The sequence below is a fragment of the Cyprinodon variegatus genome, unplaced genomic scaffold (assembly GCF_000732505.1).
Source record: "Cyprinodon variegatus isolate N-32 unplaced genomic scaffold, C_variegatus-1.0 Scaffold176, whole genome shotgun sequence".
Lineage (NCBI taxonomy): Eukaryota > Metazoa > Chordata > Actinopteri > Cyprinodontiformes > Cyprinodontidae > Cyprinodon > Cyprinodon variegatus.
In genome coordinates, this window is record NW_015150629.1 from 621,831 (window position 1) to 642,508 (window position 20,678).

At 37.7% G+C, this 20,678-nt stretch overlaps 2 protein-coding genes across 2 annotated transcripts in view; one reads left to right on the forward strand and one right to left on the reverse strand.

The window, feature by feature from the left end:
- Positions 1 to 10,611, forward strand: part of jak1 (Janus kinase 1) — a 41,189-nt gene extending 30,578 nt beyond the window's left edge. Inside the window, exons 17-25 of the mRNA XM_015378668.1 lie at positions 2,608 to 2,759; positions 2,889 to 3,039; positions 6,913 to 7,001; positions 7,263 to 7,455; positions 7,894 to 8,018; positions 8,105 to 8,277; positions 8,418 to 8,535; positions 9,819 to 9,929; positions 10,007 to 10,611. Of these exons, the coding sequence (XP_015234154.1) occupies positions 2,608 to 2,759; positions 2,889 to 3,039; positions 6,913 to 7,001; positions 7,263 to 7,455; positions 7,894 to 8,018; positions 8,105 to 8,277; positions 8,418 to 8,535; positions 9,819 to 9,929; positions 10,007 to 10,126 (1,232 nt within the window). The 3' untranslated portion in view covers positions 10,127 to 10,611. The remainder of the gene's footprint in view (positions 1 to 2,607; positions 2,760 to 2,888; positions 3,040 to 6,912; positions 7,002 to 7,262; positions 7,456 to 7,893; positions 8,019 to 8,104; positions 8,278 to 8,417; positions 8,536 to 9,818; positions 9,930 to 10,006) is intronic.
- A 6,110-nt stretch (positions 10,612 to 16,721) lies between these two features.
- raver2 (ribonucleoprotein, PTB-binding 2) overlaps positions 16,722 to 20,678 on the reverse strand; it is a 128,430-nt gene continuing 124,473 nt past the window's right edge. The window contains exon 16 of the mRNA XM_015378696.1: positions 16,722 to 20,051. Within this exon, the coding sequence (XP_015234182.1) occupies positions 19,911 to 20,051 (141 nt within the window). The 3' untranslated portion in view covers positions 16,722 to 19,910. The remainder of the gene's footprint in view (positions 20,052 to 20,678) is intronic.

Below are 20,678 nucleotides of genomic sequence, written 5' to 3' on the forward strand. Positions count from 1 at the left end.
ACCATAGCCGCTATGGAGCTTTTCACTCCAGCTTCCATTTTGTCATCAAGGAATGAAAGTAAAAGTAGATAAAAGAAAAATTCTGGCATCTTTAAATTATTTTAATGCCAACTAAAACAACAAAGGTGCTGCAATTTTAAAACTGAGTGGGTTAAACTCATCCAACCACAACAGATAGCCTGGTAAAATAAACTCAGCCTCTCACTGTTAGACTTTCTAAAATGATCAGGAGTTTTTAAAGTTACCCAAAAAAAGCACCTTTTTCGATGGAGGATGTCTGATCAGCCAGTTGGTAGTCACATTTTCCATCCCTTCTTTAGATATTATATTGAGTGGATTTGGTTTGTTTAATCTGTAAGAGTTCAGAGAAGTCAAACTAAGAAGGCCACATCTAAAATTGCACAGTTCCCCTCATGCAGCAGCTTCAGGTTTCTGTTTGTCTATTAGAGCCAAAAAAATGTTTGATACAGGCTGCAGTGGCCGAGCAGATGAATCCCACAAACCACGGGACAAACTGGAAGTGTTTTAGTATAACTGCGCCTCTACACAGACCTATGGGAATACCCCTCCTGCACTCGCTGTTCTCAGAAATCTTTAGTCTCTTCCATTCCTCTGTGTATCACTTTGCTTGATCAGCTGGTCTTCCCGTTACACATCGATGTCCTTGTACATAGATTTAATTGAACTTGATGCATAATGTGTTTAGAGGCTCTTTGGGAGAACTATCCCTCACTTCAATATAATCTGATTGCTTTCCTCTGGCTCTTAAAATGTTTTCTTCTTTCCCTATTTACCATTTTTTTGCCACGGCACTGAAGTCCTGCCTGGTGCATCTCTTTTCAGCTCATGCTTTTCTTTTTTTCCTCCATCTGTTCTTTAGCTACTTATTAATATTCGTCATCCTATGTAACTTATGGATTTGTGAAGCGAAGGTGCAAGCCATGAACTTCAGCTCAGTGGATCCTTTTACCAGTAATAGTGAAATATTTCAGCCAGGCGACGCAAAGTCAACTGTTGGCTTCCCACACAGTATTTCCTTCTTGTTTCTGGTATCTCGGCATTAGGAGAATGTATTGCTTCACATCCAGTATTACAGTGGAAAGTGTTTCTTTAGTCTATTTCAAATTATTCCACTGGCAGCTGATTTCTTTAATGGAAAGCTATGTTAACTTTTAAGTATAACTGTATATCATCTGTTTTTTTAAATTTTCTTATTTTAAAGAGCCAAACTTAAAAATATACAGTCCTTAGGGCTTTCATTGTTTGGAGACAAAAGTTTTAGCCGATTTTTTATGACAAACTCTTTAAGGAATTTGAGATCTAGGTGCATGAGAATCTATGAGCGACTCGCTGTGTCAAGAACATTAGAGCTGCAGGTATCAGTTATTTTGGTAATCAATTAATCTTAACTCTTTTTTTCATATAATCTGAAAAATATCATTGCTAAATAAACATTTAGAATAAAAATATACTTTTTATTTTGCACTTTTCAAATGAATTTGAAAAAATATAAAAAATACCTACATATACATGCATAAATAGACTTTATCTTAGGTTGGAAATTAAATTTTGAGTTCACTTTTAAGTTTTGGCATGTTTTAGAGTCTATGCACCAGTATTTACGATTCAAATTACCAAATGAGTTGACACTTATTTCCAGAATTCCCCCATTGTGAGACAATAAAGGGATTTTTTTAAAATTCTATTTCAGTATTCATTTGAAATGATGTAATTGCATCTATAGAGGAGATATAGACCAAAGAACATTGAGTTATCTGAAGCTGAATAAAGCTGAATAGTAATATACATATTTAGGTATATTTCTCTGTTTAGAAAGTAAAGCTTTATTTGAAATGCCACCTTTATAACACACGGCTGTAGATAAAAATGTGTAAAATCTGAAAAATAACCTACTGGTTTATGTGAACGTATTATTATAATGCAAAATAAACCATCTTAGATATGAACAAAGTTGTATCTCTTTTGAAACAATCTCTATATTTCAGTTGTCATTATGTGGCCCAGACCATCTTAGTGCTAATACAAGTATTGGCAGTTAAAGTCAATATTATAACCTCTGCCCATTTGGACCTTTATCAAGTCTTGTAAACTGGAAATATATCAATGTTCCCTAAATTGTTGCCTTGGGGGCTTTATAGAATTGGTATAGTAGATGAGACGGCTTTCTAAATTATCTCTGTGTAGAAACTTCTGTTGACCTGAAGCCACTCAGATTCTGTGCCGCACCTTTCATCTTTCACACTCTGGGATCCTTCATTTACAATCTATTTTCTAGTTCTGGTTCTTCTTTAAATACTTCCTTTATAGTCTTTAGAGTGGCTTATTACAAGAGGTGTGATAGTTATAGTCCTCGATCTGTTTGTGGGGGGAAAGAGGAAGTGATGAAACTGATCTCCACACCTTATTAATCTCCTATAAACTCATGAGGCTGCACTTTTCACTGTTTCCTTTGCACCCTTTTAGCACAACTTTTCCTCCCCATCATTGCCTTATGTACCCGAATACAGTGATCTGTGAAGTTTTCATTTTTTGGCCGTGATTATCAACATTTCACCAATTTAAATATAACTAACTTTCTGTCTGTAGAATGTGTGCATCGCATCCCGTGGATCGCCCCTGAATGCGTGAAGAGCACATCAGCCCTGAGTGTGGCTGCTGACAAGTGGGGATTTGGAACCACCCTGTGGGAGATCTGTTATGATGGAGAGGTTCCACTCAAAGAGAAGAAATTAACAGAGGTAAAGAAACAAAAACAGAATAACTGCAAAGCATAAGTGTCCCAGTTCTTCCAAGTCAGTTTCTCACCTTTCTTGCATACAGACGATCATGTTTTTCTTGTCCTTTTTCGTACTCTTTGCTGTGAGCAGAAGGAGAGGTTCTACGAAGCAGAATTCCAGCTCGCCACCCCTGATTACAAGGAGCTTGCTGAACTCATGACCCGCTGCATGAACTATGACCCCAAGAAGAGACCCTTCTTCAGGGCTATTGTCAGAGACTTGGATGAACTAGAGGAAAAAAGTATGTCTAATAACATTTTTGGGTTTCACCATTGATATTTAAGCTTTTTCTCACAAAAGTGAGTGAAATCCTCACACTGTTGTTGATTTTGTGTTTTGTATGCGAACAACACTAAAGATGTGACACTGAAAAACTAAAGTATCCGTATAATGGTCGTATAATGGTCTCGGTTTGCTGTCTTCTTGGAAAGAAGACAAACTCAACACACCCATTAATGTCCAAAAACCGTTTAGTCAGCCGACCTCCCTGCTGTCATGTGGCTCGTTAGTGTGGCTGAGGAGCAAGTGTTTTAGATTTGCTGTTATTGCTCACACTTTCTCATCCTTTCTTGTTGCGCTAGGTTGAAATGGGGCGGGGCTTCATCCTTTAAGTGCTCAGACCATACGCCACGTACTGTGGTAAATTAATCAGTATGGATTTCATCTGAGGGGAAGGCCTCGCCTAAAGATGACTGATGAAACGTAGACAAACCCATTTGGTTCAGATGGTGTCGACTGTGCGGCAAACATCTTAACTACAGGCAGTTTAGTTGACAGTGGGGGTGTTATGGTTAAGGGCAGCTTTGGGGAGCTCTAGTTCCCTGAAGGAGACATGATTAGCAGCATGTATTACGATTTACTAAACCAAGGACTGATCCCCTGCCATCAGAAGCTGTGCCACTGGCACTTATGATGATGACTCCAAACGCATCCCGTAGACTACTGCTGTGCTAAAGACACCGAGGGTGAAGAGGCTGGACTGGCCAAGCCATGTCTTCAGACCTACACCCCATTAAAGTTACGTAGTCTGTTATACGCCTGTACCAAAAAGACCAAAATCCATTTGATTATGATCAAATAAAGCTGTATACTCCCAGTGTCTGCCCTGATAGTGTTTAAGTCGTCATTTTTGAGCCCAAATAGAACCCCAGTACTGTGCACCATGAGCTGACATAAACAATCTGAGCTACCAGTAAGCCAAATGACCATTCCTCACACTGTAATGCCTTGCAGAAAACCCACCGCTCAGAGATTTGGGCTTAAAAGCATTGCTTTCACCAGTAGACCTGTTTGTAAGGACATGTAGCCGTCTGTTTATCGGATTCACTGCGACATCACAATGCTTCCTTTTGCTTTAGCTTGCTCCAACAGTCAGACTGTTTCCCCCCAGCAAAACTCTACTTTAATCCCTTTTGGAATCAAACATCATCTTGTACCTTTTTACTCTTATTCTTTGGCTTTGCTTTGCTGGGAGTTCCTCACTGACTCGCCTCCATTTCTTAGGTTTGTTGACCAGCTGTAGGCATCTGCAGTGACATGATCCTGGTCACATGATATTATAGTAAATATACACAGAAAGGCCATATTTACTAACAAACTGAGCAAATCAAAGCTTAAAACAAGTAAAACTATCAGGACGTCATCATTCGTCATAAAAAAATTAGATGCAAACAGAGTGAGTTAATGCATATACATTTTTAAAAAGTCAAATAATGTAACTGCACTTTAAAGCATCATGTTTAGATAAAAGCAAGAAGCTCAGGTTACTAATATCCTTCAGCTCCTTAATAAGAACATCCAAATAATATTTCTGGTAAGCTTTATGCTGAAGAGAGTTAAGAGGGTTGAGGAAACGATGATGGCCACAGAAATTATTGACTCTTGTATGTTCTCATTATTTGTTCCTTAAGTTTAGATGCAAACGCTGTATGAGTGACTTTTACGACACAGAAACTGTCCAATTATGGAAGCTGTACACTGACTACTTTACATTATGTCAAGATGTCATATTGTCAGTGTTTTCCCATGATGGATATAATAAAAAAGTTAGGGGTTTAACTTTTTCAATGTGTATTTATACAGTTTACATACAGTGGCTGTTATATTGTGTCCAGTTCTGCTCTTTTTTCCAAACATCAGCAAAAGTTAAAGAGGACTGCAGAATTAAATCATAAAAATAGCTGTGAAAAGCTGAGGATCCAGACGACATATTTGCGGTGTTCTTAACCTATGAGATACAAGCTGAATGTGATGCGTGGTTTGTTTCTCACGCAGCAGTACTTCATTTAGAGAGAGGGTTGTTTACTTGCTCAGATGTTCAGTAGGAAGTTCACTGGGTGCACTACTAGTGATCTTCCCCCTCTTAGGGCCCCACTGAGAACCTGGTCAACTCGTTCCTCCACCTAGTGGCCACTTTTGGATGCTGCAATCTCTTTGTAAGCAAACAACTTCACAGGGATCACATTTCAAAACTTCCACAGAACCATCCATCTCTTTACCCGAGCTGAATGATGGGAAGGTCTGAAAAGCCTTTTTAGACACTTGGTATAAAATGCCAAGGTTTCGCTTTACTAAGGTAGCTGTCAATTACATGGAAGTGCAGACAAACGGTTGCATAACCACAAACATTTCTAGAGAAAAACCTGACTCTGTCGACCACAGTAGACTGACTATGATGAAGCTATGTATATGTCGTAAAAGCTATTTACCAAATGGTTGTTATAGGTTACTTACACACAGATGGATGTTTTTGAGCCTTTTTTTTTCTCTAAAAAATTTGTCTTACAGGAGCGATAAGCGATAATTGATTATTTAAGAAAGAAGTCAAAATTGGTGATGGGCGTACAGTAGAAGCAAGCAACCAAAGCCCCTTTCACACCTACAACCTGACCTAGTAATATACAGAGTCAGGGTTGTGTCTGAATAAAGTCGGAACGGATTTATTGACCCAAGAAGGTTTATGTCATGCAGTGACAAGTGGCTTGATTTCAGGCTGAAACAATTAATTGGATTAATCCATTAGTGAAATATTCGTCAACTAATTAACTGGAGTATAGAGATTGTAAAACATGCCTTTAGCTGACAGAATAATTACTGCTCTAAGTGGGTCGCTCTAAGATTGTAAAAAAAAATAAAAAAAAAGTCATCTGTCAATGTGCTTTATCCAGAACAGAGTTTCACCTGGTTTAATTTCATTAAGTCTTTAAACAACCATTCGCTATCCGATTGTTTATCGATTTATCAAAAAATCGACAGATTAATGAATTTGCTAAATAATTGTTTGTTGCAGCCCTAGATTAATTACACAAACTTAGAAAGGCCCAGTTGTAATTTCAAAATTTGTGTAAATGGATTAACGTAAAATTAATGTTCTCTCCCTTTTGGTCATTTCTTGAAATGCACTGAAATGATTTTTCTTCAGTAATTTCATAATTCTTCTAATAACTGTTCAGAATTGGTTGGTTCTTACAGCCATAATTTCCAGCTGAAACTCTTCTGTAGAGGTTAGCTTGACCAGTTAAAGCCGCTCCCTTTCATTACTGCAGGTGATATTAGAAAAGATCTGACCTGGTAAATAACTGCGACTAATAAACATGCATGAAACACAGTAAAACCTCTTCAATCCAGGAATGTGATCCCGGTAAATTAGTTAGACTTTGGTGTAGAAGGGGCTACAGATTCCCTTTGCAGAAGAGCTCATACTGCCACCACCGTGTAAATACATTGTTGAATAAGCAGTCTGCTGTCATTAGCTGCAAGCATTCACTGTTTGAGGCTTATGGGGCACATTTTGACATAATTACGTTTTTATTTGCAAACAGTGTAGAATATTTTCCAAAAGATGCTTTCTTGCTAACAGCATTATAAAGTTCCGAGTCACTTCATTCCTAAACGTGAAAGGTGACACTGTTTGGCTAATTATTTATCTTTTGCAAAAAAAAAAAAATAAGTAGGATGGCCTGGCTTTTCACATCTTGTTTTGGTTTACAGACAGTGTTCAACAGCCCCACCTAGTGGTTCAAGTTTTCTTGTTGCTCTTTTAATAAAGAGTGTGTTTAGGACCTGCTTAAAGCTTATTTTTGTTAAACGGAAGTTTTATATTTCTGTTTCTCAGATCCATCCATCAAACCACATCCTGCCGTAGAAGTGGACCCGACCGTGTTTGAAAACAGATTCCTGAGGAGGATCAGAGATCTTGGAGAGGTAAACGAATGCTGGTCTCTGTTCTGTTGCTGTTGTGATTGGTTTCTTAAAGAAAACAAAGCCACAACCCTTTACAAAGCTAATCAGAACCCTTTTACCATCTGACTAACACTGTTGTATTTTAATTTTCTGCTTTTAAAAGTCAGACACCGATGAGAACAATTGAGTTTTTCCACTCAAAAAGCTCAACAAATACTGGAAGAATAAGTTTAAACCTGTCCACATGCCTTCTAAAAAAGTTTGTATACGTTTTTTACGCAGGGTCACTTTGGTAAAGTGGAGCTGTGTCGCTATGACCCTCGGGGAGACAGAACAGGTGAACTGGTGGCTGTAAAGTCACTGAAGCCTGAGAACGGTGAGGAGCAGAGCAGCAACCTCCTCAAGGAGATTGAAATCCTGAAGGCACTTTACCATGACAACATCGTCAAATACAAGGGCATCAGTGAAGAAGAAGGTACAGCAGAACGCTGCCACATATATGCTTACAGAAATGAACATGTCCATAAATGACCAATATACAACAAACTGCAGGTAGCAGAAACAGCTTGTGTCACTGCTCGCTATAGAAGCATCTTTTTTCATAGCGAGGCTTGGATAATGTCAGAATAAACACTGAACATTTGGAAATAACTCTTAATACAGCCTTACATGAAATTATACCCTGGAAACAATATTTGATGTTTAGAAAATGTTAAAAATCCCTCACCTAGTCATATTTATTTAAAAGATAAATAAGGACAAACTATCAAATTGTGTCTTATGTTTCATATTACTGAATAATTTCAACTTGTAGGTGAGCGATGCATGTGTGATGAGTTTGGTTCGAATCCTATTGTATGAAATGAGAGGCAGGTAGCTGATGGGACAACACAGTGACCGTTTTCATTTACAGGTGGAAAGGCTATAAAGCTGATCATGGAGTATCTTCCATTGGGCAGTTTAAAGGATTATCTTCCCAGGAACAAGAGCAAGACCAGCCTTAACGATCTGCTCAGCTACTCCATCCAGATATGTCGGGTAATTACAGTCACTGCTCCCGGAACCTTTGTGATGTCCTTTGTTCTGGATGATATGATTGTTTTTTAATTTCCACTTCCTTTTAGGGAATGGATTATTTGGGATCCCGAAATTACATACACCGCGATCTGGCTGCACGAAACGTGCTGGTGGAGAAAGAGGGCTCGGTGAAGATTGGCGACTTCGGCCTCACCAAGAGCCTCAAGGAAAATGATGGATATTACAAAGTCAACGACGACCATGACAGCCCTGTTTTCTGGTGAGTAAAGGAAGACAGCGGGACTGAGATTATTAGGAAAAGGTCTAATATTCCCTTTAGCTGTGCTTTAACTGTCAGCTGATGTAAGAAACTTTTAAAATGGGTCAGTTTTCCTTTTTAACACCATTTTTGTGTGTCAGGTATGCACTGGAGTGCCTGACTGACAGCAAGTTTTACCTGGCTTCAGACGTCTGGTCCTTTGGAGTGACCATGTATGAGATCATCACCTACTGCGAATCCTCCAAGAGTCCGATGACGGTTCGTCTTCCTTCCTCTTTAGTCAGATCATTTTGTATTAAAACACATCTTCAGCTAACAGTGACAGAGACTTTTCTTTAGTTGGCCACAGACTTTGGAATACTTTGCTCCTCCATATATGAACAGCCTCCACAGTGGAGTGTTTAAAGTCTCGTCTTAAGACCCATTTTTACTCTCTGGCCACTGCTGCCATTTTCTGGGGCGACAGTGACGTCGAATGCAGGAGTTTGCCCTGCAATCGGAGGGTTGTTGGTTTAAGCTCAGGCTTTCAGTGTCGCCGTGTCCGTGGGCAAGACACTTAACCTTCGCACTTTACATTGCTCACACAAATTTACTTTCCAAAAGAAGATTTGCAATTTCTCCACTGCATCAGGCTCACTACAGTGTTCTGCTGATAAATACCTGCCTGCCGAGAATTACTTCCCCTCTCGCACACTGATGAGAAAATGATTGACATATGAATGAAAAAGGAACCTTAAAATATATTCTAAATGTTTTGTCAGAAATTACATAGAATGGTGTTGATAGTCAAAGTGGAAAATGCCATCCACTCAGCAGAGAATATATTCATCAGACACCGACTGTATCAGATCGACTTAAACGTGTTCATAGTAAAAATCGTATTCATTCGAATTTATCTGTGCTTCAAAACTCTCAATTTAAGCGCATCCACGCATAAGAAATAGGAAATTATTAAGAATATGTTTCAAAGTTCCCTTTCGTTCCTATTTCAATCAGTTTTGTCATCAGTGCGAGAGGGGAGGTATTTCTCGGCATAGGGTTAGGTGAAAATGGGGACGAGCACGTAGGAAGGCGTTACATCAACATATCACAGGAATGATTGGCAATTAGGAGGACCACTTATTTTGATGATCCACCCAAAAAAAGAACATCCTCCACTTTACCTTTAACTGATTTTTTGTTTTTTGTACAGCACATTGGAAACATGTTTTGTTGTTAAATGTGCTATATAAATAAAGTGGATTGATTGGACATGAATGTAAAACTAACAGTGTTAGTTAGTGGTGCAGGATGAATGTTTGATTTGGCAGCAACTAGGAGATAATGACCCTTTTATTAATAAATATAGCTCATTAGCTTTTCCTGATTTTACTGTCAAGTTTTACTACTAAACACTCAAATGTTTGAACCATTTACTGTACATTCAGTTCCACAGTCCTAAGGGTTGTGCTCTGAAGTAGGGGCCTAAGGAAGCCTAAATAAAAAGGCACCATTAATTCAAAAAAATTAAAGTCTACTTGATTATTTTTTTAACTTCACAGCGCTTCATGTATATGATCGGGCGAACTCATGGGCAGATGACCATCCTCCGCTTGGTGAACATTTTGAAGGAGGGAAAGAGACTTCCTCGTCCTGAATCCTGCCCCGAGCCTGTAAGGATCCTCATTTATTATTTTAGAGAAGCTACAGAAAGAGCATCAGTTTAAAATGGACCATTTTGATGTTCCAGGTGTACGAGCTGATGCGAAAGTGCTGGGAGGCGGCTCCGGACAAGAGAATCACCTTCAAGCGTCTGATCGAGGAGCTGACCATCCTGCAGCAGTTCTTTCAGCAGAAGAACAGCCTGTAAGTCTCCTGCTGCCAAAGGCGCTGGGGGGTGAAGTTTCAGCAGCCGGCGTGGGACCAGGAGGAGGCCCCCCCCCCCAAGTTGGTCTCAGACCAGCAGCTGCATGTTCAGTTTCAGCAAAGAGAAAATATAACCGGCTCCTCCATCATACTCGCATATAAACCTTCCACCTGGTGGCAAATCCGGCCAAACCCTCACTGTAGATTCCTTTCATTATAAACCTGATATCTCTTCTTGTGATGAACATTTATGATATATTGAATTTGACTTATATTCCACATAAAATTGTTGCTTTTTGATGAAATCTGAAACTTGTGAGATGTAGCGGAGCTGTGAGAGTCATAAGGAGCAGTGTCTGACTGCATAAAAGAATGCTTTGTGTTTTCTTTTTACGGTTTGTGCTGCAGCTGCATCATGTTAACGAAAGTTATCACCCTACCTGTGATGTGGACGTCTGCTGCTGCTCGTTCAAGGACTTCTTTTTGAGAGAGAAATGGCACGATCATGGTGTTTTGATCGGTTTACAGGGAATTGATGTTCCAGATGTGCTAATGCAGCTGAAAGGGGGATTTAATATGAGCCAGTGATAAATCTGCTGTAGGATATCCAGCTTAAGCAGAAGAATCAGCTGTCTAATCAGGATTTCCTTTGGAAAACATAAATCAGAAGGCTTTGAAGTTCATACATCTTGGTTATTGAAAATGTTTATCGTCTAACTTTATGGAAGACGCAAAGAAATCCTCCTTCGCATCAAATGTTTAAACTGCGTTTGCACATGAGGTAGTTCTTTCTGTTTATTGTGCACTTGATAAATGGTCCCAACTTGCAGGAAGTTTTTAGGAAAAGTGTTTCTAAGAGAGACACTTGGTGGCGGCAAAGCTTCAGTTTTCCTTGGAGCTTTGCAATCTGCATGTTCAGGTCTGTTAGACTGTTATGCCTGTAAATGTTAGCCTGATGCAGAGCCACAGCTACGGATGTCAACAGGACATGGATGGCCTGGATTTGTCCAGAGCGCCGAGACGTCTTGCATACCTTAAAAAAAAAAAAAAACAGTTATGTATGTAACATGTAATGTTTAAGCATTTAATTTTTATTTTTTACTCTTACAATATTTCAGAATTATATAAAGTATTTTATCCACATATGTGAAATTGCTTGGAGCTGAAGGGACTTTTTCTGCTCTTGAATCCCCCCATGGGTTAGTCTGACATGGAGACACACGTTAAGGATTACACACAGTGACATTGCGCTTTAATCCTCATTTTATTTAGGAATGTAAAAGGCAAATCCTTCTGCTCTAAGAAACAAAAAAAAATGTATAATTTTTCCAAAAAAACACATAAATACACAATGAAAAAATGTCTGAGGTGTTTTTCTTTATTCTACTGAAAATGGGTTTTATATAATAGTACAGCAGTGTAACGTCATGCCAGCTCTGCTCTAGAAATACCTTAACAGTAAAACAATGTCATAGAAAATTTCTCAAACTACAGTTGGCAATAAAAAAAGAAAAAACACTCTTGAAAAGCAACATTTGTGTTTGGACCAGTAAAGAGCCAACCAAAAACTATTTACAACCATGTTATGGTCAGAAAAAAAAAAAGAATTAAATATTGCAAAGCTGTGATCGACACAAGTTGATTGCAGAGTGCAGCCTCACTACTGACCAGTGGCTCGTTTGCAGATGCTCACACTGTGAAGCAAAACAGCTCAAACAGGACGGGTTACGCAATAGATCCCGACTTAATCTGCTGGAAGAACATCAGCAAGAGGACCCAAAGGAGAAACTCCTTTAGAGAGTAGCGCCATCACTAAGAAGTATTTTCTCTGCCTCTGAGGAAGCGGGATGTTTCCCTCTGCAGGTAACGAGCACCCAGCAGACCTTTCTGAGTCTAGATTCACGTCCCAAAGCAGTGAGCAGAGATTCCCAATATTAGACTGCTCTACAGGAGCCTGGCAGACACGACCGACACTTCAGTGAGCGAGCAGACAGGGTAGGAATAATCCCTGCAGGCCGTCTCTCCCTATTTCTCTGTTGCCTGCCAGACGCCCGGTGACTGTGGATGGAACGGCGGTTCATTATCTACAGCTCAATGGATTATGATAACTTGAATCAAGAAGTTTCAATCAACTCAGAAGCCTACTGAGAACCAACAGGTTTTTAATTTCTAATTGCTCGCAGGAAGAAGATAAAACCCACATACTGAGCGATACTGGCTGGATATTTTCATCACATCCAGCATACAAATGGTTGAATAATGGGATTTTGATTCCCTTTATTAAAATGTCCAGCCTGGCAATGATTCTTCTGCTGTAAAAGTATGAAATATGAAAATACCCACAGCTACAAGCCTCTGCAGATACTGTTGCTAACAGAAAGGATGATAAACCAAAAGGAGGTGCAAGAGTTTCAATCTTTGAATGTGTTTCTACTGTAAAACAAAACAGATGGACACCATGAATGAAACTGATCTGCTTGTTCCAAAAGCGAAATATAAGCTCTTCCTGCAAAGTAAATGTGCACAATGCTTTGGTAGTAGGAGTTGGTGAAAGTTTGCACAGTTGTACTTAGTGGGAATTATAAAACTATGAAGCATGGGGGTCATGATGAAGGCCTGATCTGCTGCCTCATCGACACAACCAGCTGGGAATTTTATTGAGACGTTTTACTGGACGAAGTCAGAGCAGACTATTTTTGAACTACTATAGTTATATTTCAAACCATGTACCTAACGGAGAGGATTTAAATGACAGTATACTTAAGAAAAGTTAAAGATATAATGGAGGATTTTGGAATGTTTCCACTATTTCAGACTCTCCTCTGGTAAGTGAAAATAGGGACGAGCCTGTAGGACGGCCTTACGTAAACATATCACCAGAATGATTGACAATTAGTAGGACCACTTATTTTGATGATCCACCCGGAAAAAGAACATTCTCATCTATACCTTTAAGGTCCATTTGTTAAAGTTATTTTTCACCAGCTGGAGAAAAATTTGTTTATCTAGTTCAGCCCCCCACATATGGTTAAAATAACTAAGCTGGATGAAATAAATATATAGTGGGAAAAAAAAAACAAAAAAAAACAGCAGCAGCGCAAAGTTGAGTCTATTTCTTCAACATATTTCCTGCTTGGAGTGTAGGAAGAGTTAGCGCCAGGTTTTTCATTTCCTTTTCATTAAAGAGTAGATATCTGCTAGTAAGATGGATGAAATGTTATATTAAAAACTGTCTCTAATATGAAATCATCTTAAAGACAAAATTGAATGAAAAAAATTCAATATTCAGAAGCATCATAGAGATGCGTGCAGCAGGAAATGAATTCCACAAGAGAAAAACATGGAAACATCTTTCAAAACAGCAGAAATCAGCAGCAAGGCTGGGCTATATGGAGTTAAAATCGTATCACAAAATGTTTTGGCTCTATGGTGATAAAGTGAGAATGGAAAAAAACAAAACAACTATTCATCACTTCCTTAGTCTTTCTGAAGTACACAACCCTCACACATACTCTATAATAAGAAATTAGAGTAAACGCCCTTTTAACTCCTCACAAGCTGAAGCGACTAAACGAGTGGTTGGAAAGGATCAGGCCAAGACTAAAAGGAACAAGAGAAAAATGTTCTGTTGAAACAAGCCTTTGTGTTTTACACAAAAAGAGTGATAAATCCCTTTTTTTAACTTCTTATAAAGGGATACTGTCAGTTGTAATTTTATATTTGTAAAAATAACAGGGAAAAGGAGCAAAAATTAAATCAACACACAAAAAAAGTACAATCATTGCAACAAATCTAGTTATAAGCTGGTATCTAGTAATAAAAAAAAAATACATTAAATTACTCTTTTTTTTGCATCAAGTAAAGATTGCATGATACAGAGAAGACTGTTATATGTTTAGTTTTTTAATTGGAAAATATAAATTTGTTTTAGCGATTCAGTCTCCTTTATCGGGGAGAAACTGCAGCATTTCTTTTAAACTTGACTTTATGATCTCGATTTAGACTTTTTTCAGTGATGTTTAGGGTAGTAAGTGGTTCAGTTTTGAGGTAAATTTCACCATCTTCCGTAATTTCTTTAATTTCCAGGACAAACATTGCAGACATAAAGATTTTCCACCTAAACATACATGCATCTATTATTCTGTTTTTTCTAATAGGATGTAAACCAACAGTTCCTCCCACCACCTCATCCTGTGAGCTGTTGGGTTTCACAGTGTGTGAGCATGACTGCCATGGCGATACAAATTCTATTGTTCTTAAAGATATAAAATTCTGATACATTTGTAAGCAAAAATGCAAAAACATAAAAATAGAGATAGAAAAAAAAGAGAAAGATTTCACCATGAGTATAAACCAGTGGCAGAATGGCTAGCCTTAAAATAGAAAATAAAAACTTCGTACATTCGTCTTTGACTGTAGATGGAGCCATTGTTATTGCCTTTCATTTTTGCTTTTTATTAAAGGTCAGTACTTAATGTTTGAACTGATCTAAAAACACATTAACTTTATAAATATCTATTGTGCAATTATTAACATAACAAACTGAAAGAAATTTTCCAAAGAAAACACACACACAAAAAAAACATGTGACAGAATAAACCAGATATTTACATAGAGTATCAGACACTGAATGCTTTCCGTTTCAGGTCGGTTAGCTTTACAAACATCTAGATTATTACCAATTTTAACTGTTTTAGAAAGCGCAGGATGTTTGCACACCTGTGAATCTGTTTTAAAGGGCCTAATTATGCAAAAACTTTGAGGTTTTTTAACTTTGTCACTGATCCTTCATCAAAATCAAACACACAGGGGTATCTCACTTGATTCATGCATGTCTGAGTAATCCTGATGTCAAGCAGAGCATGATGATTCTGGCTCAAAGGTAAGCTGAAGAGGCTCCATTAGCAGCTAATCTGCACAGGGAAACAAATCCTTTTTTAAGTTAATGTCTAAATGGCAGAAAATCTGTTTTTTTTTTTTGGCTGCCAGAGATCTTAGATGTTGCTCAGCTTTTAGACGGCTGTCAAATTGCAATGTCAAAAAATATGCAGCACTCGGACAGGGGGAGGCGGTTTTCCTATGAAGGTCTTTATCTTCAGGATTGAACAAAAACAACTATATTTAGAATGAGTACTCAGAAGTTCTAAAGACATTATTTCATCATACATTAAATGACGTTAAAAGGCTTAAAAAGATACGAACTTTAAAGATGCAATGCTGCCTCTCCTTGTGTAGTTTGACTTTGCCATATATCCTGTTACTAACAGCAATTAGACTTTAAAAGGATGAACAAAGGAGTTTTTTTTTTACTTTGTATCTTAGATATGGTTGATAATACCAATTTCTTTTTGATTTTGATCAGTTTTTCCAAACCAGGGGGAATGCATACTTCTAGTGGTCTGCAAGTACATTGCAAGGGGTACATTAACATATTTAATTTCTTAGGCAGTAAAATAAAATAGGACTGGGATCTGTTTTGCTTTGTGAGGAACCAAATGAAAAATAAACAAGTTTTTATCAACCACAAAGTAAGTTTTTCTCATATGTTTGAGTTTATCTTCAGCTTTGACACACATCAAAACCCAGCAGAGGAAAAGACTGGATGTTGAGAACAGCCTGGTATCAGCTAATTAAGTCAGTCTAGAAGTGTTGTTCTGTATTTTGTTCCCAATTCATCAAATTTAAATCTGATTATAAGGGAGTTACTCAGAGGAGCTCCAGTTTTATAAATACAGGTTTATAACAGGATTTTATTCTGTATTTATTTCAATTCTTTACTAACTTCCAGGAAACATATCCATGATCATTTTTTTCATTTGAGACGGAAAGCATAAAATTATAAGAATTAAATTCTCAAATTAAAAGATTAAGTAAAATTGTCTTTATTTTATAATCATTTACTGTACGTTTCGCTTTTGGACAAACATCAATACTTCTGACTGAGAGGGGGACTCATAGAACGAAAAAATACCCAAAGAGGTACATGGGTCAGAAAAGGTTGGGAACCACTGATTGTGATGAGGAAAACCGTTATAAAATGAAAATGTAAATAAAATAAAAAAATCAAATTTTGCATGATAGAGGCACTTTAAGGTAGCACCTCAAACCCATGGTTTTCTTTTGACATCAGCAAAGGGTCTAAAGGTTCTGCCAACCTATCGGAAAAAACATTGTGGAGCTCAGCTGGTCTGGCTCATCCTTGGGTAGGTTAACTAAATGTGTAAAGTTGCCGTATTAATCAGATAAAACTATAGTAGAAACCTTTATTAATTTCCAATCCATTGCTGTACAGGAAAGGTTTGGGTTCCAAGTCCCTCAGAGATAAAGATGTGTTTGAGTTTTATAAGGATGCTGGCTTAATGTGGTTAGAGCATCACTTTCCACAGTGATACGACTTCTCCACCAACAAGAACAGAAGAAGCCGCTGACTTTATGTCAGAAGGAGAGGAAAAGTTTGGAAACTGCAAGGATCTAATGTAGATATCTGGTTATAACTGCAAAAATAAAGTTTTAAACAAATTCATTTAACTTTGTAGTAGTTGAACTGCAGAAAAGGCTGAAAATCCTTCTGAATATTTTTTGTCAAACGACAAAATAAGTTTATCTGGTAGTTTCTCTTGTGTTAAACTGCTCAAACAAATAAGAAGAAAGTTTTACACAATCTTATAACACGGTTCTGACACGTTTCCCATTCAATCATCATTGCTTTGACAGTGAGACATTTCTTCTGGTTGGTGCTGACCTACGGCAAGCTGGATAAGTCACTGGGATCCTGCTCTGAAAGAGGCCTAGAAAAATTGCAGACTTTAAAGGATTTCTTTGAGTTATTCTCTGTTTTTTATGGTAAAAACCAAAACTTATCAAACAACTTCATTTATTTTGGATTTGATCTAATCCACACGGGACTAAATTGATTCATAAACTCTTAAATAGATGCATACAGTATCAGCAAGTTGCAAAGAAACCAGAAACCTCCCATTTCCATCAACAAGGTCCTAAGTCTGGATATTGCAGCCCTCCTAGAAGCAGAAGTGGTAGAGCTCCTAAAAACTGGTTCCTTTTGCTTCTAAAGCCAAAACCATCAACTGTTCAATGGGTGAAGCTCTGTACAGATTTAATGCTTCAGGCTTCTAATCAGCCCCTAAGTGTGTTTCCCAATGAGGGCAAAGTAATCTAAGGCAGGTAAACTTTCCTATTTGGACTGTTAGTAGCACTTCTGCTACCATTTTTACAATAAGGCCTTCCTTAAAGATGGCTTGTATGTATTATATAGATCTGTTATTAATTAATCTGTAAACACTTTATAAATCATCATCTATAAGTCTTTATTATGCATGCCAAAAAATTGTTTGCAAATTCTTATAATAGTAAGGTAGTAACTTATGCAGCTTCAGCTGAAATGAATTGCTTCAATCGGTAAGAAGTAACTGAATTAAGTTTGCCAAACTTAATTTACTTAACATAGTTTATTCATACAAATTATAAACTAAATAAAAAAGTAAATACATTTTTTTTCTTTGTATTTTGGGATATTATTTTATTGCAGAGGTTTATGCACAGTTGAGCTCAAAGCCACTTATTTCCCTTGTAGGTTTTAAAGTAATAGTTAATTTCCCCAACGTGATTCTTCTGACTTAAAATAAGGTTAACGTTGTGGAATCATCCAGTTCCTGACTTGATCCTGATAGTAAGTCCGTTTTACATCTTAATAGATGGCTGAGAATTTCCATTCAGACATAAACATCTCCATTAAATGCAAATAATAGCATCTAAATCACCTGGAGGTTTCCATCTGGAGCTGGTTTTATGAAATGAAATTATTAATAACCTTCTACCATGTTGTTATAACCGACTTTGACTAACTTCATTCCATCCTATACAAACTTAACGCTTCATGAAAAATGGCGGCTGGATTAATGGATTAAAGCTCCTGTTACAGATTAAACAAAATGTTTAGAAAAAAAAACAGCAGAAAAAACAGCAGAGGACAACTTGTGCCTGAATATTTGGCTTTAACAGTACAAACCCAACCAAATAACATTAAAGTCTCATCAGGACATCTTATTCATACAATACTCAAACTGCCTTAGATTATTATATTACAAATATATAATAATATATTGTAGATTGACAAAACTTTTTTTCTTTATTGTTGTACACCACACTCCAAAATGAGCTTAAAAACGCCCTTTATTATATGTGTTATTGTCTGTTACGCATGGCTTCATATATTCTATACTACACTGCAATATTTACACAGCAGTTTATCTCGTCATTGCCTCCATACGCTCGGCTTTAACCGAAAAGTCCAACTGTTGACGGACTCCATTTGATTCATCGAAATTTAAAGGAAAAGTCCGGTCAGAAAGGAATAATCATTAGATCATTATCTATACCTAAAACTAATACGTTTGTGTTGGTATAATGAATTTAGCGTTAATCAGTAACAAAATAAAACCAATTTTTGTCCAGCTATGCTATATCCAGCTATTTTTACCCATATATAGCAACACCTCACTCCTGACATCTTCCGACAGTGACGTCACAGTACGGTAAGCCTAGTGCCATTCTCCCCGCTTTACAAGCAAAATCAATAGGAGCTACTCGACCCATCTGCAATCAACAACAATTATTGAAGATTTCCAGATAACCTCACCATTGAAATTCACCAGAGCTATAGTTAAACTGACAATGCCAGCTGGGTGTTGTAATACATCGAGTAAAAGTGAAAAAAACATGAGTTATTTAACCTTTAAGATTCATGATCCTCCAAGGACGGGTTTGGAGTTGGATTGCCAACTTGAAGAGGGAGCGTTTGCCATCAAACTTCTGGCCAGAGAAAAATAATATGTAGCCAACCTTTCAAAGAAGAATGTTTTCAATATGATTGGATAATAGCACATTGTGACAAACACCAGATACAGCCCTGGGACTTGTTCAACAGCCGATACTGCACTATGACGTCACAAACTGGTAGGTGGCAGAAGCGTTCTTTGACAAACATGGATAATGTCTCCAATAAATCACATTCAAATTAAAAATTACTATTAATTGAAACACTTATCAATTATTGAACAGTTTGTGATAATTCTATATTTAAAGTACTTTCAGAAGTTTGAATTCTGAATCTGACCGGACTTTTCCTTTAAGGGCTCTGATTGGTTTAGACCCTTTTATTTCCTGATGTGCTCCCAACACCTGGGAGAGAAATGGCTGACACTTCCTACTGATAACAGCAAAGCAAAACGCAAACACACGCACACATCCCTTAGGTAGGTTTAGAGAGGATCCTGGGTAATAAAAGGCAGTGAAGCTAGAACAAACGGATCAAATCTGAGTTTTTCTATAACAAAAAAAAAAAAAAAAGACGCAGAGAGGACCGACTGTTTGGGCAGTTTCAGCATCTGGAAAAGTCAGCTGCCTGCAAATAAAAAAAGCAGCTTCTACACACAGATATAATCTACTTTAGTTTGGATTATGTTGGAAAAACTGTACAGGATAATATTAGTTAGGAACAGGGACATAGAAACAAACATTTAAGATAAATAGTTAAGGCTTGAACAAGACAAAAGCAAATACTGTGAAAGAGTGAACTAAAGTTTGGAAATCAAAGAGCACTATGGCTTGTTTTCAATCCAGCCATCTGCAGCCCTGATCTGACATAACTCCACACCTACTGCAGGGATGCAAAATGGCAGCCACAGAAAAGGCCACTAGAGGGAGCTGTGACATCCAGCTGGTTTGTGTCTCCCCCTGGAGCTGTGGGCTTTAAGGTCATTTGGTGTACTCTACAGCCTCTTCCTCTTAAAGTAGTCGGCGTACTGGCCTCCCAGGCCCTGGGAGTGCTGCCCGATATACGCACTCTCCGATGGCGGCGCCTCCTGCACTGCAAGCTGAGGGTAGTCCCTCTTTATCCCCCGGGTCTGGTTCTGAGGAGAGACAATAATGAAGGTGAAAATGTATCATCATGGTTCAGAGTCATAGATGAATGCCAATGATTTGTTTGAAATTTCTTAAGAAAGGGACGAACAATCTTTTTATTCAAAAGATACTTTTTGTTTTTCACTCCGAATGTTTGTTTTAAATGGACAAATCTGTAGGAAATGTAGTGAAAAAGTCAAAAAAGACGTATTCTAGAAATCTCTTTAGTGCAAAAGTGAATCAGCAAAATGAAAAATAGTTCAAATGAATCATATTTATACGTTTAATTAGTTGTTTGTAAACCAGAACAGAACAGAGAAATCTAAAGTTTTATTTTCAATAAAAACTGATTAGCTATTTATCTTTACATTTATCATGCAGGTAAGAAAAAAAACTCAACAAGTTAAACAGAGACCGGTATAATGTGGACGTTACACCTGCACTCGGCCGCACTGAGGTGGAATGTGAAAAACTGAAATGTGCTAGTTAAAACCAATCTGTCACACACCAACACTGCCTTAAAATCAAAGCTATGATGCGCTGGAATACTCAGAGGTGTGAAACCGTTTCCCTCAGCATTGCATGGTCTCCTTCCAGGACCGTATCCCATTTAAACGATAATTTACCCCGAAAGA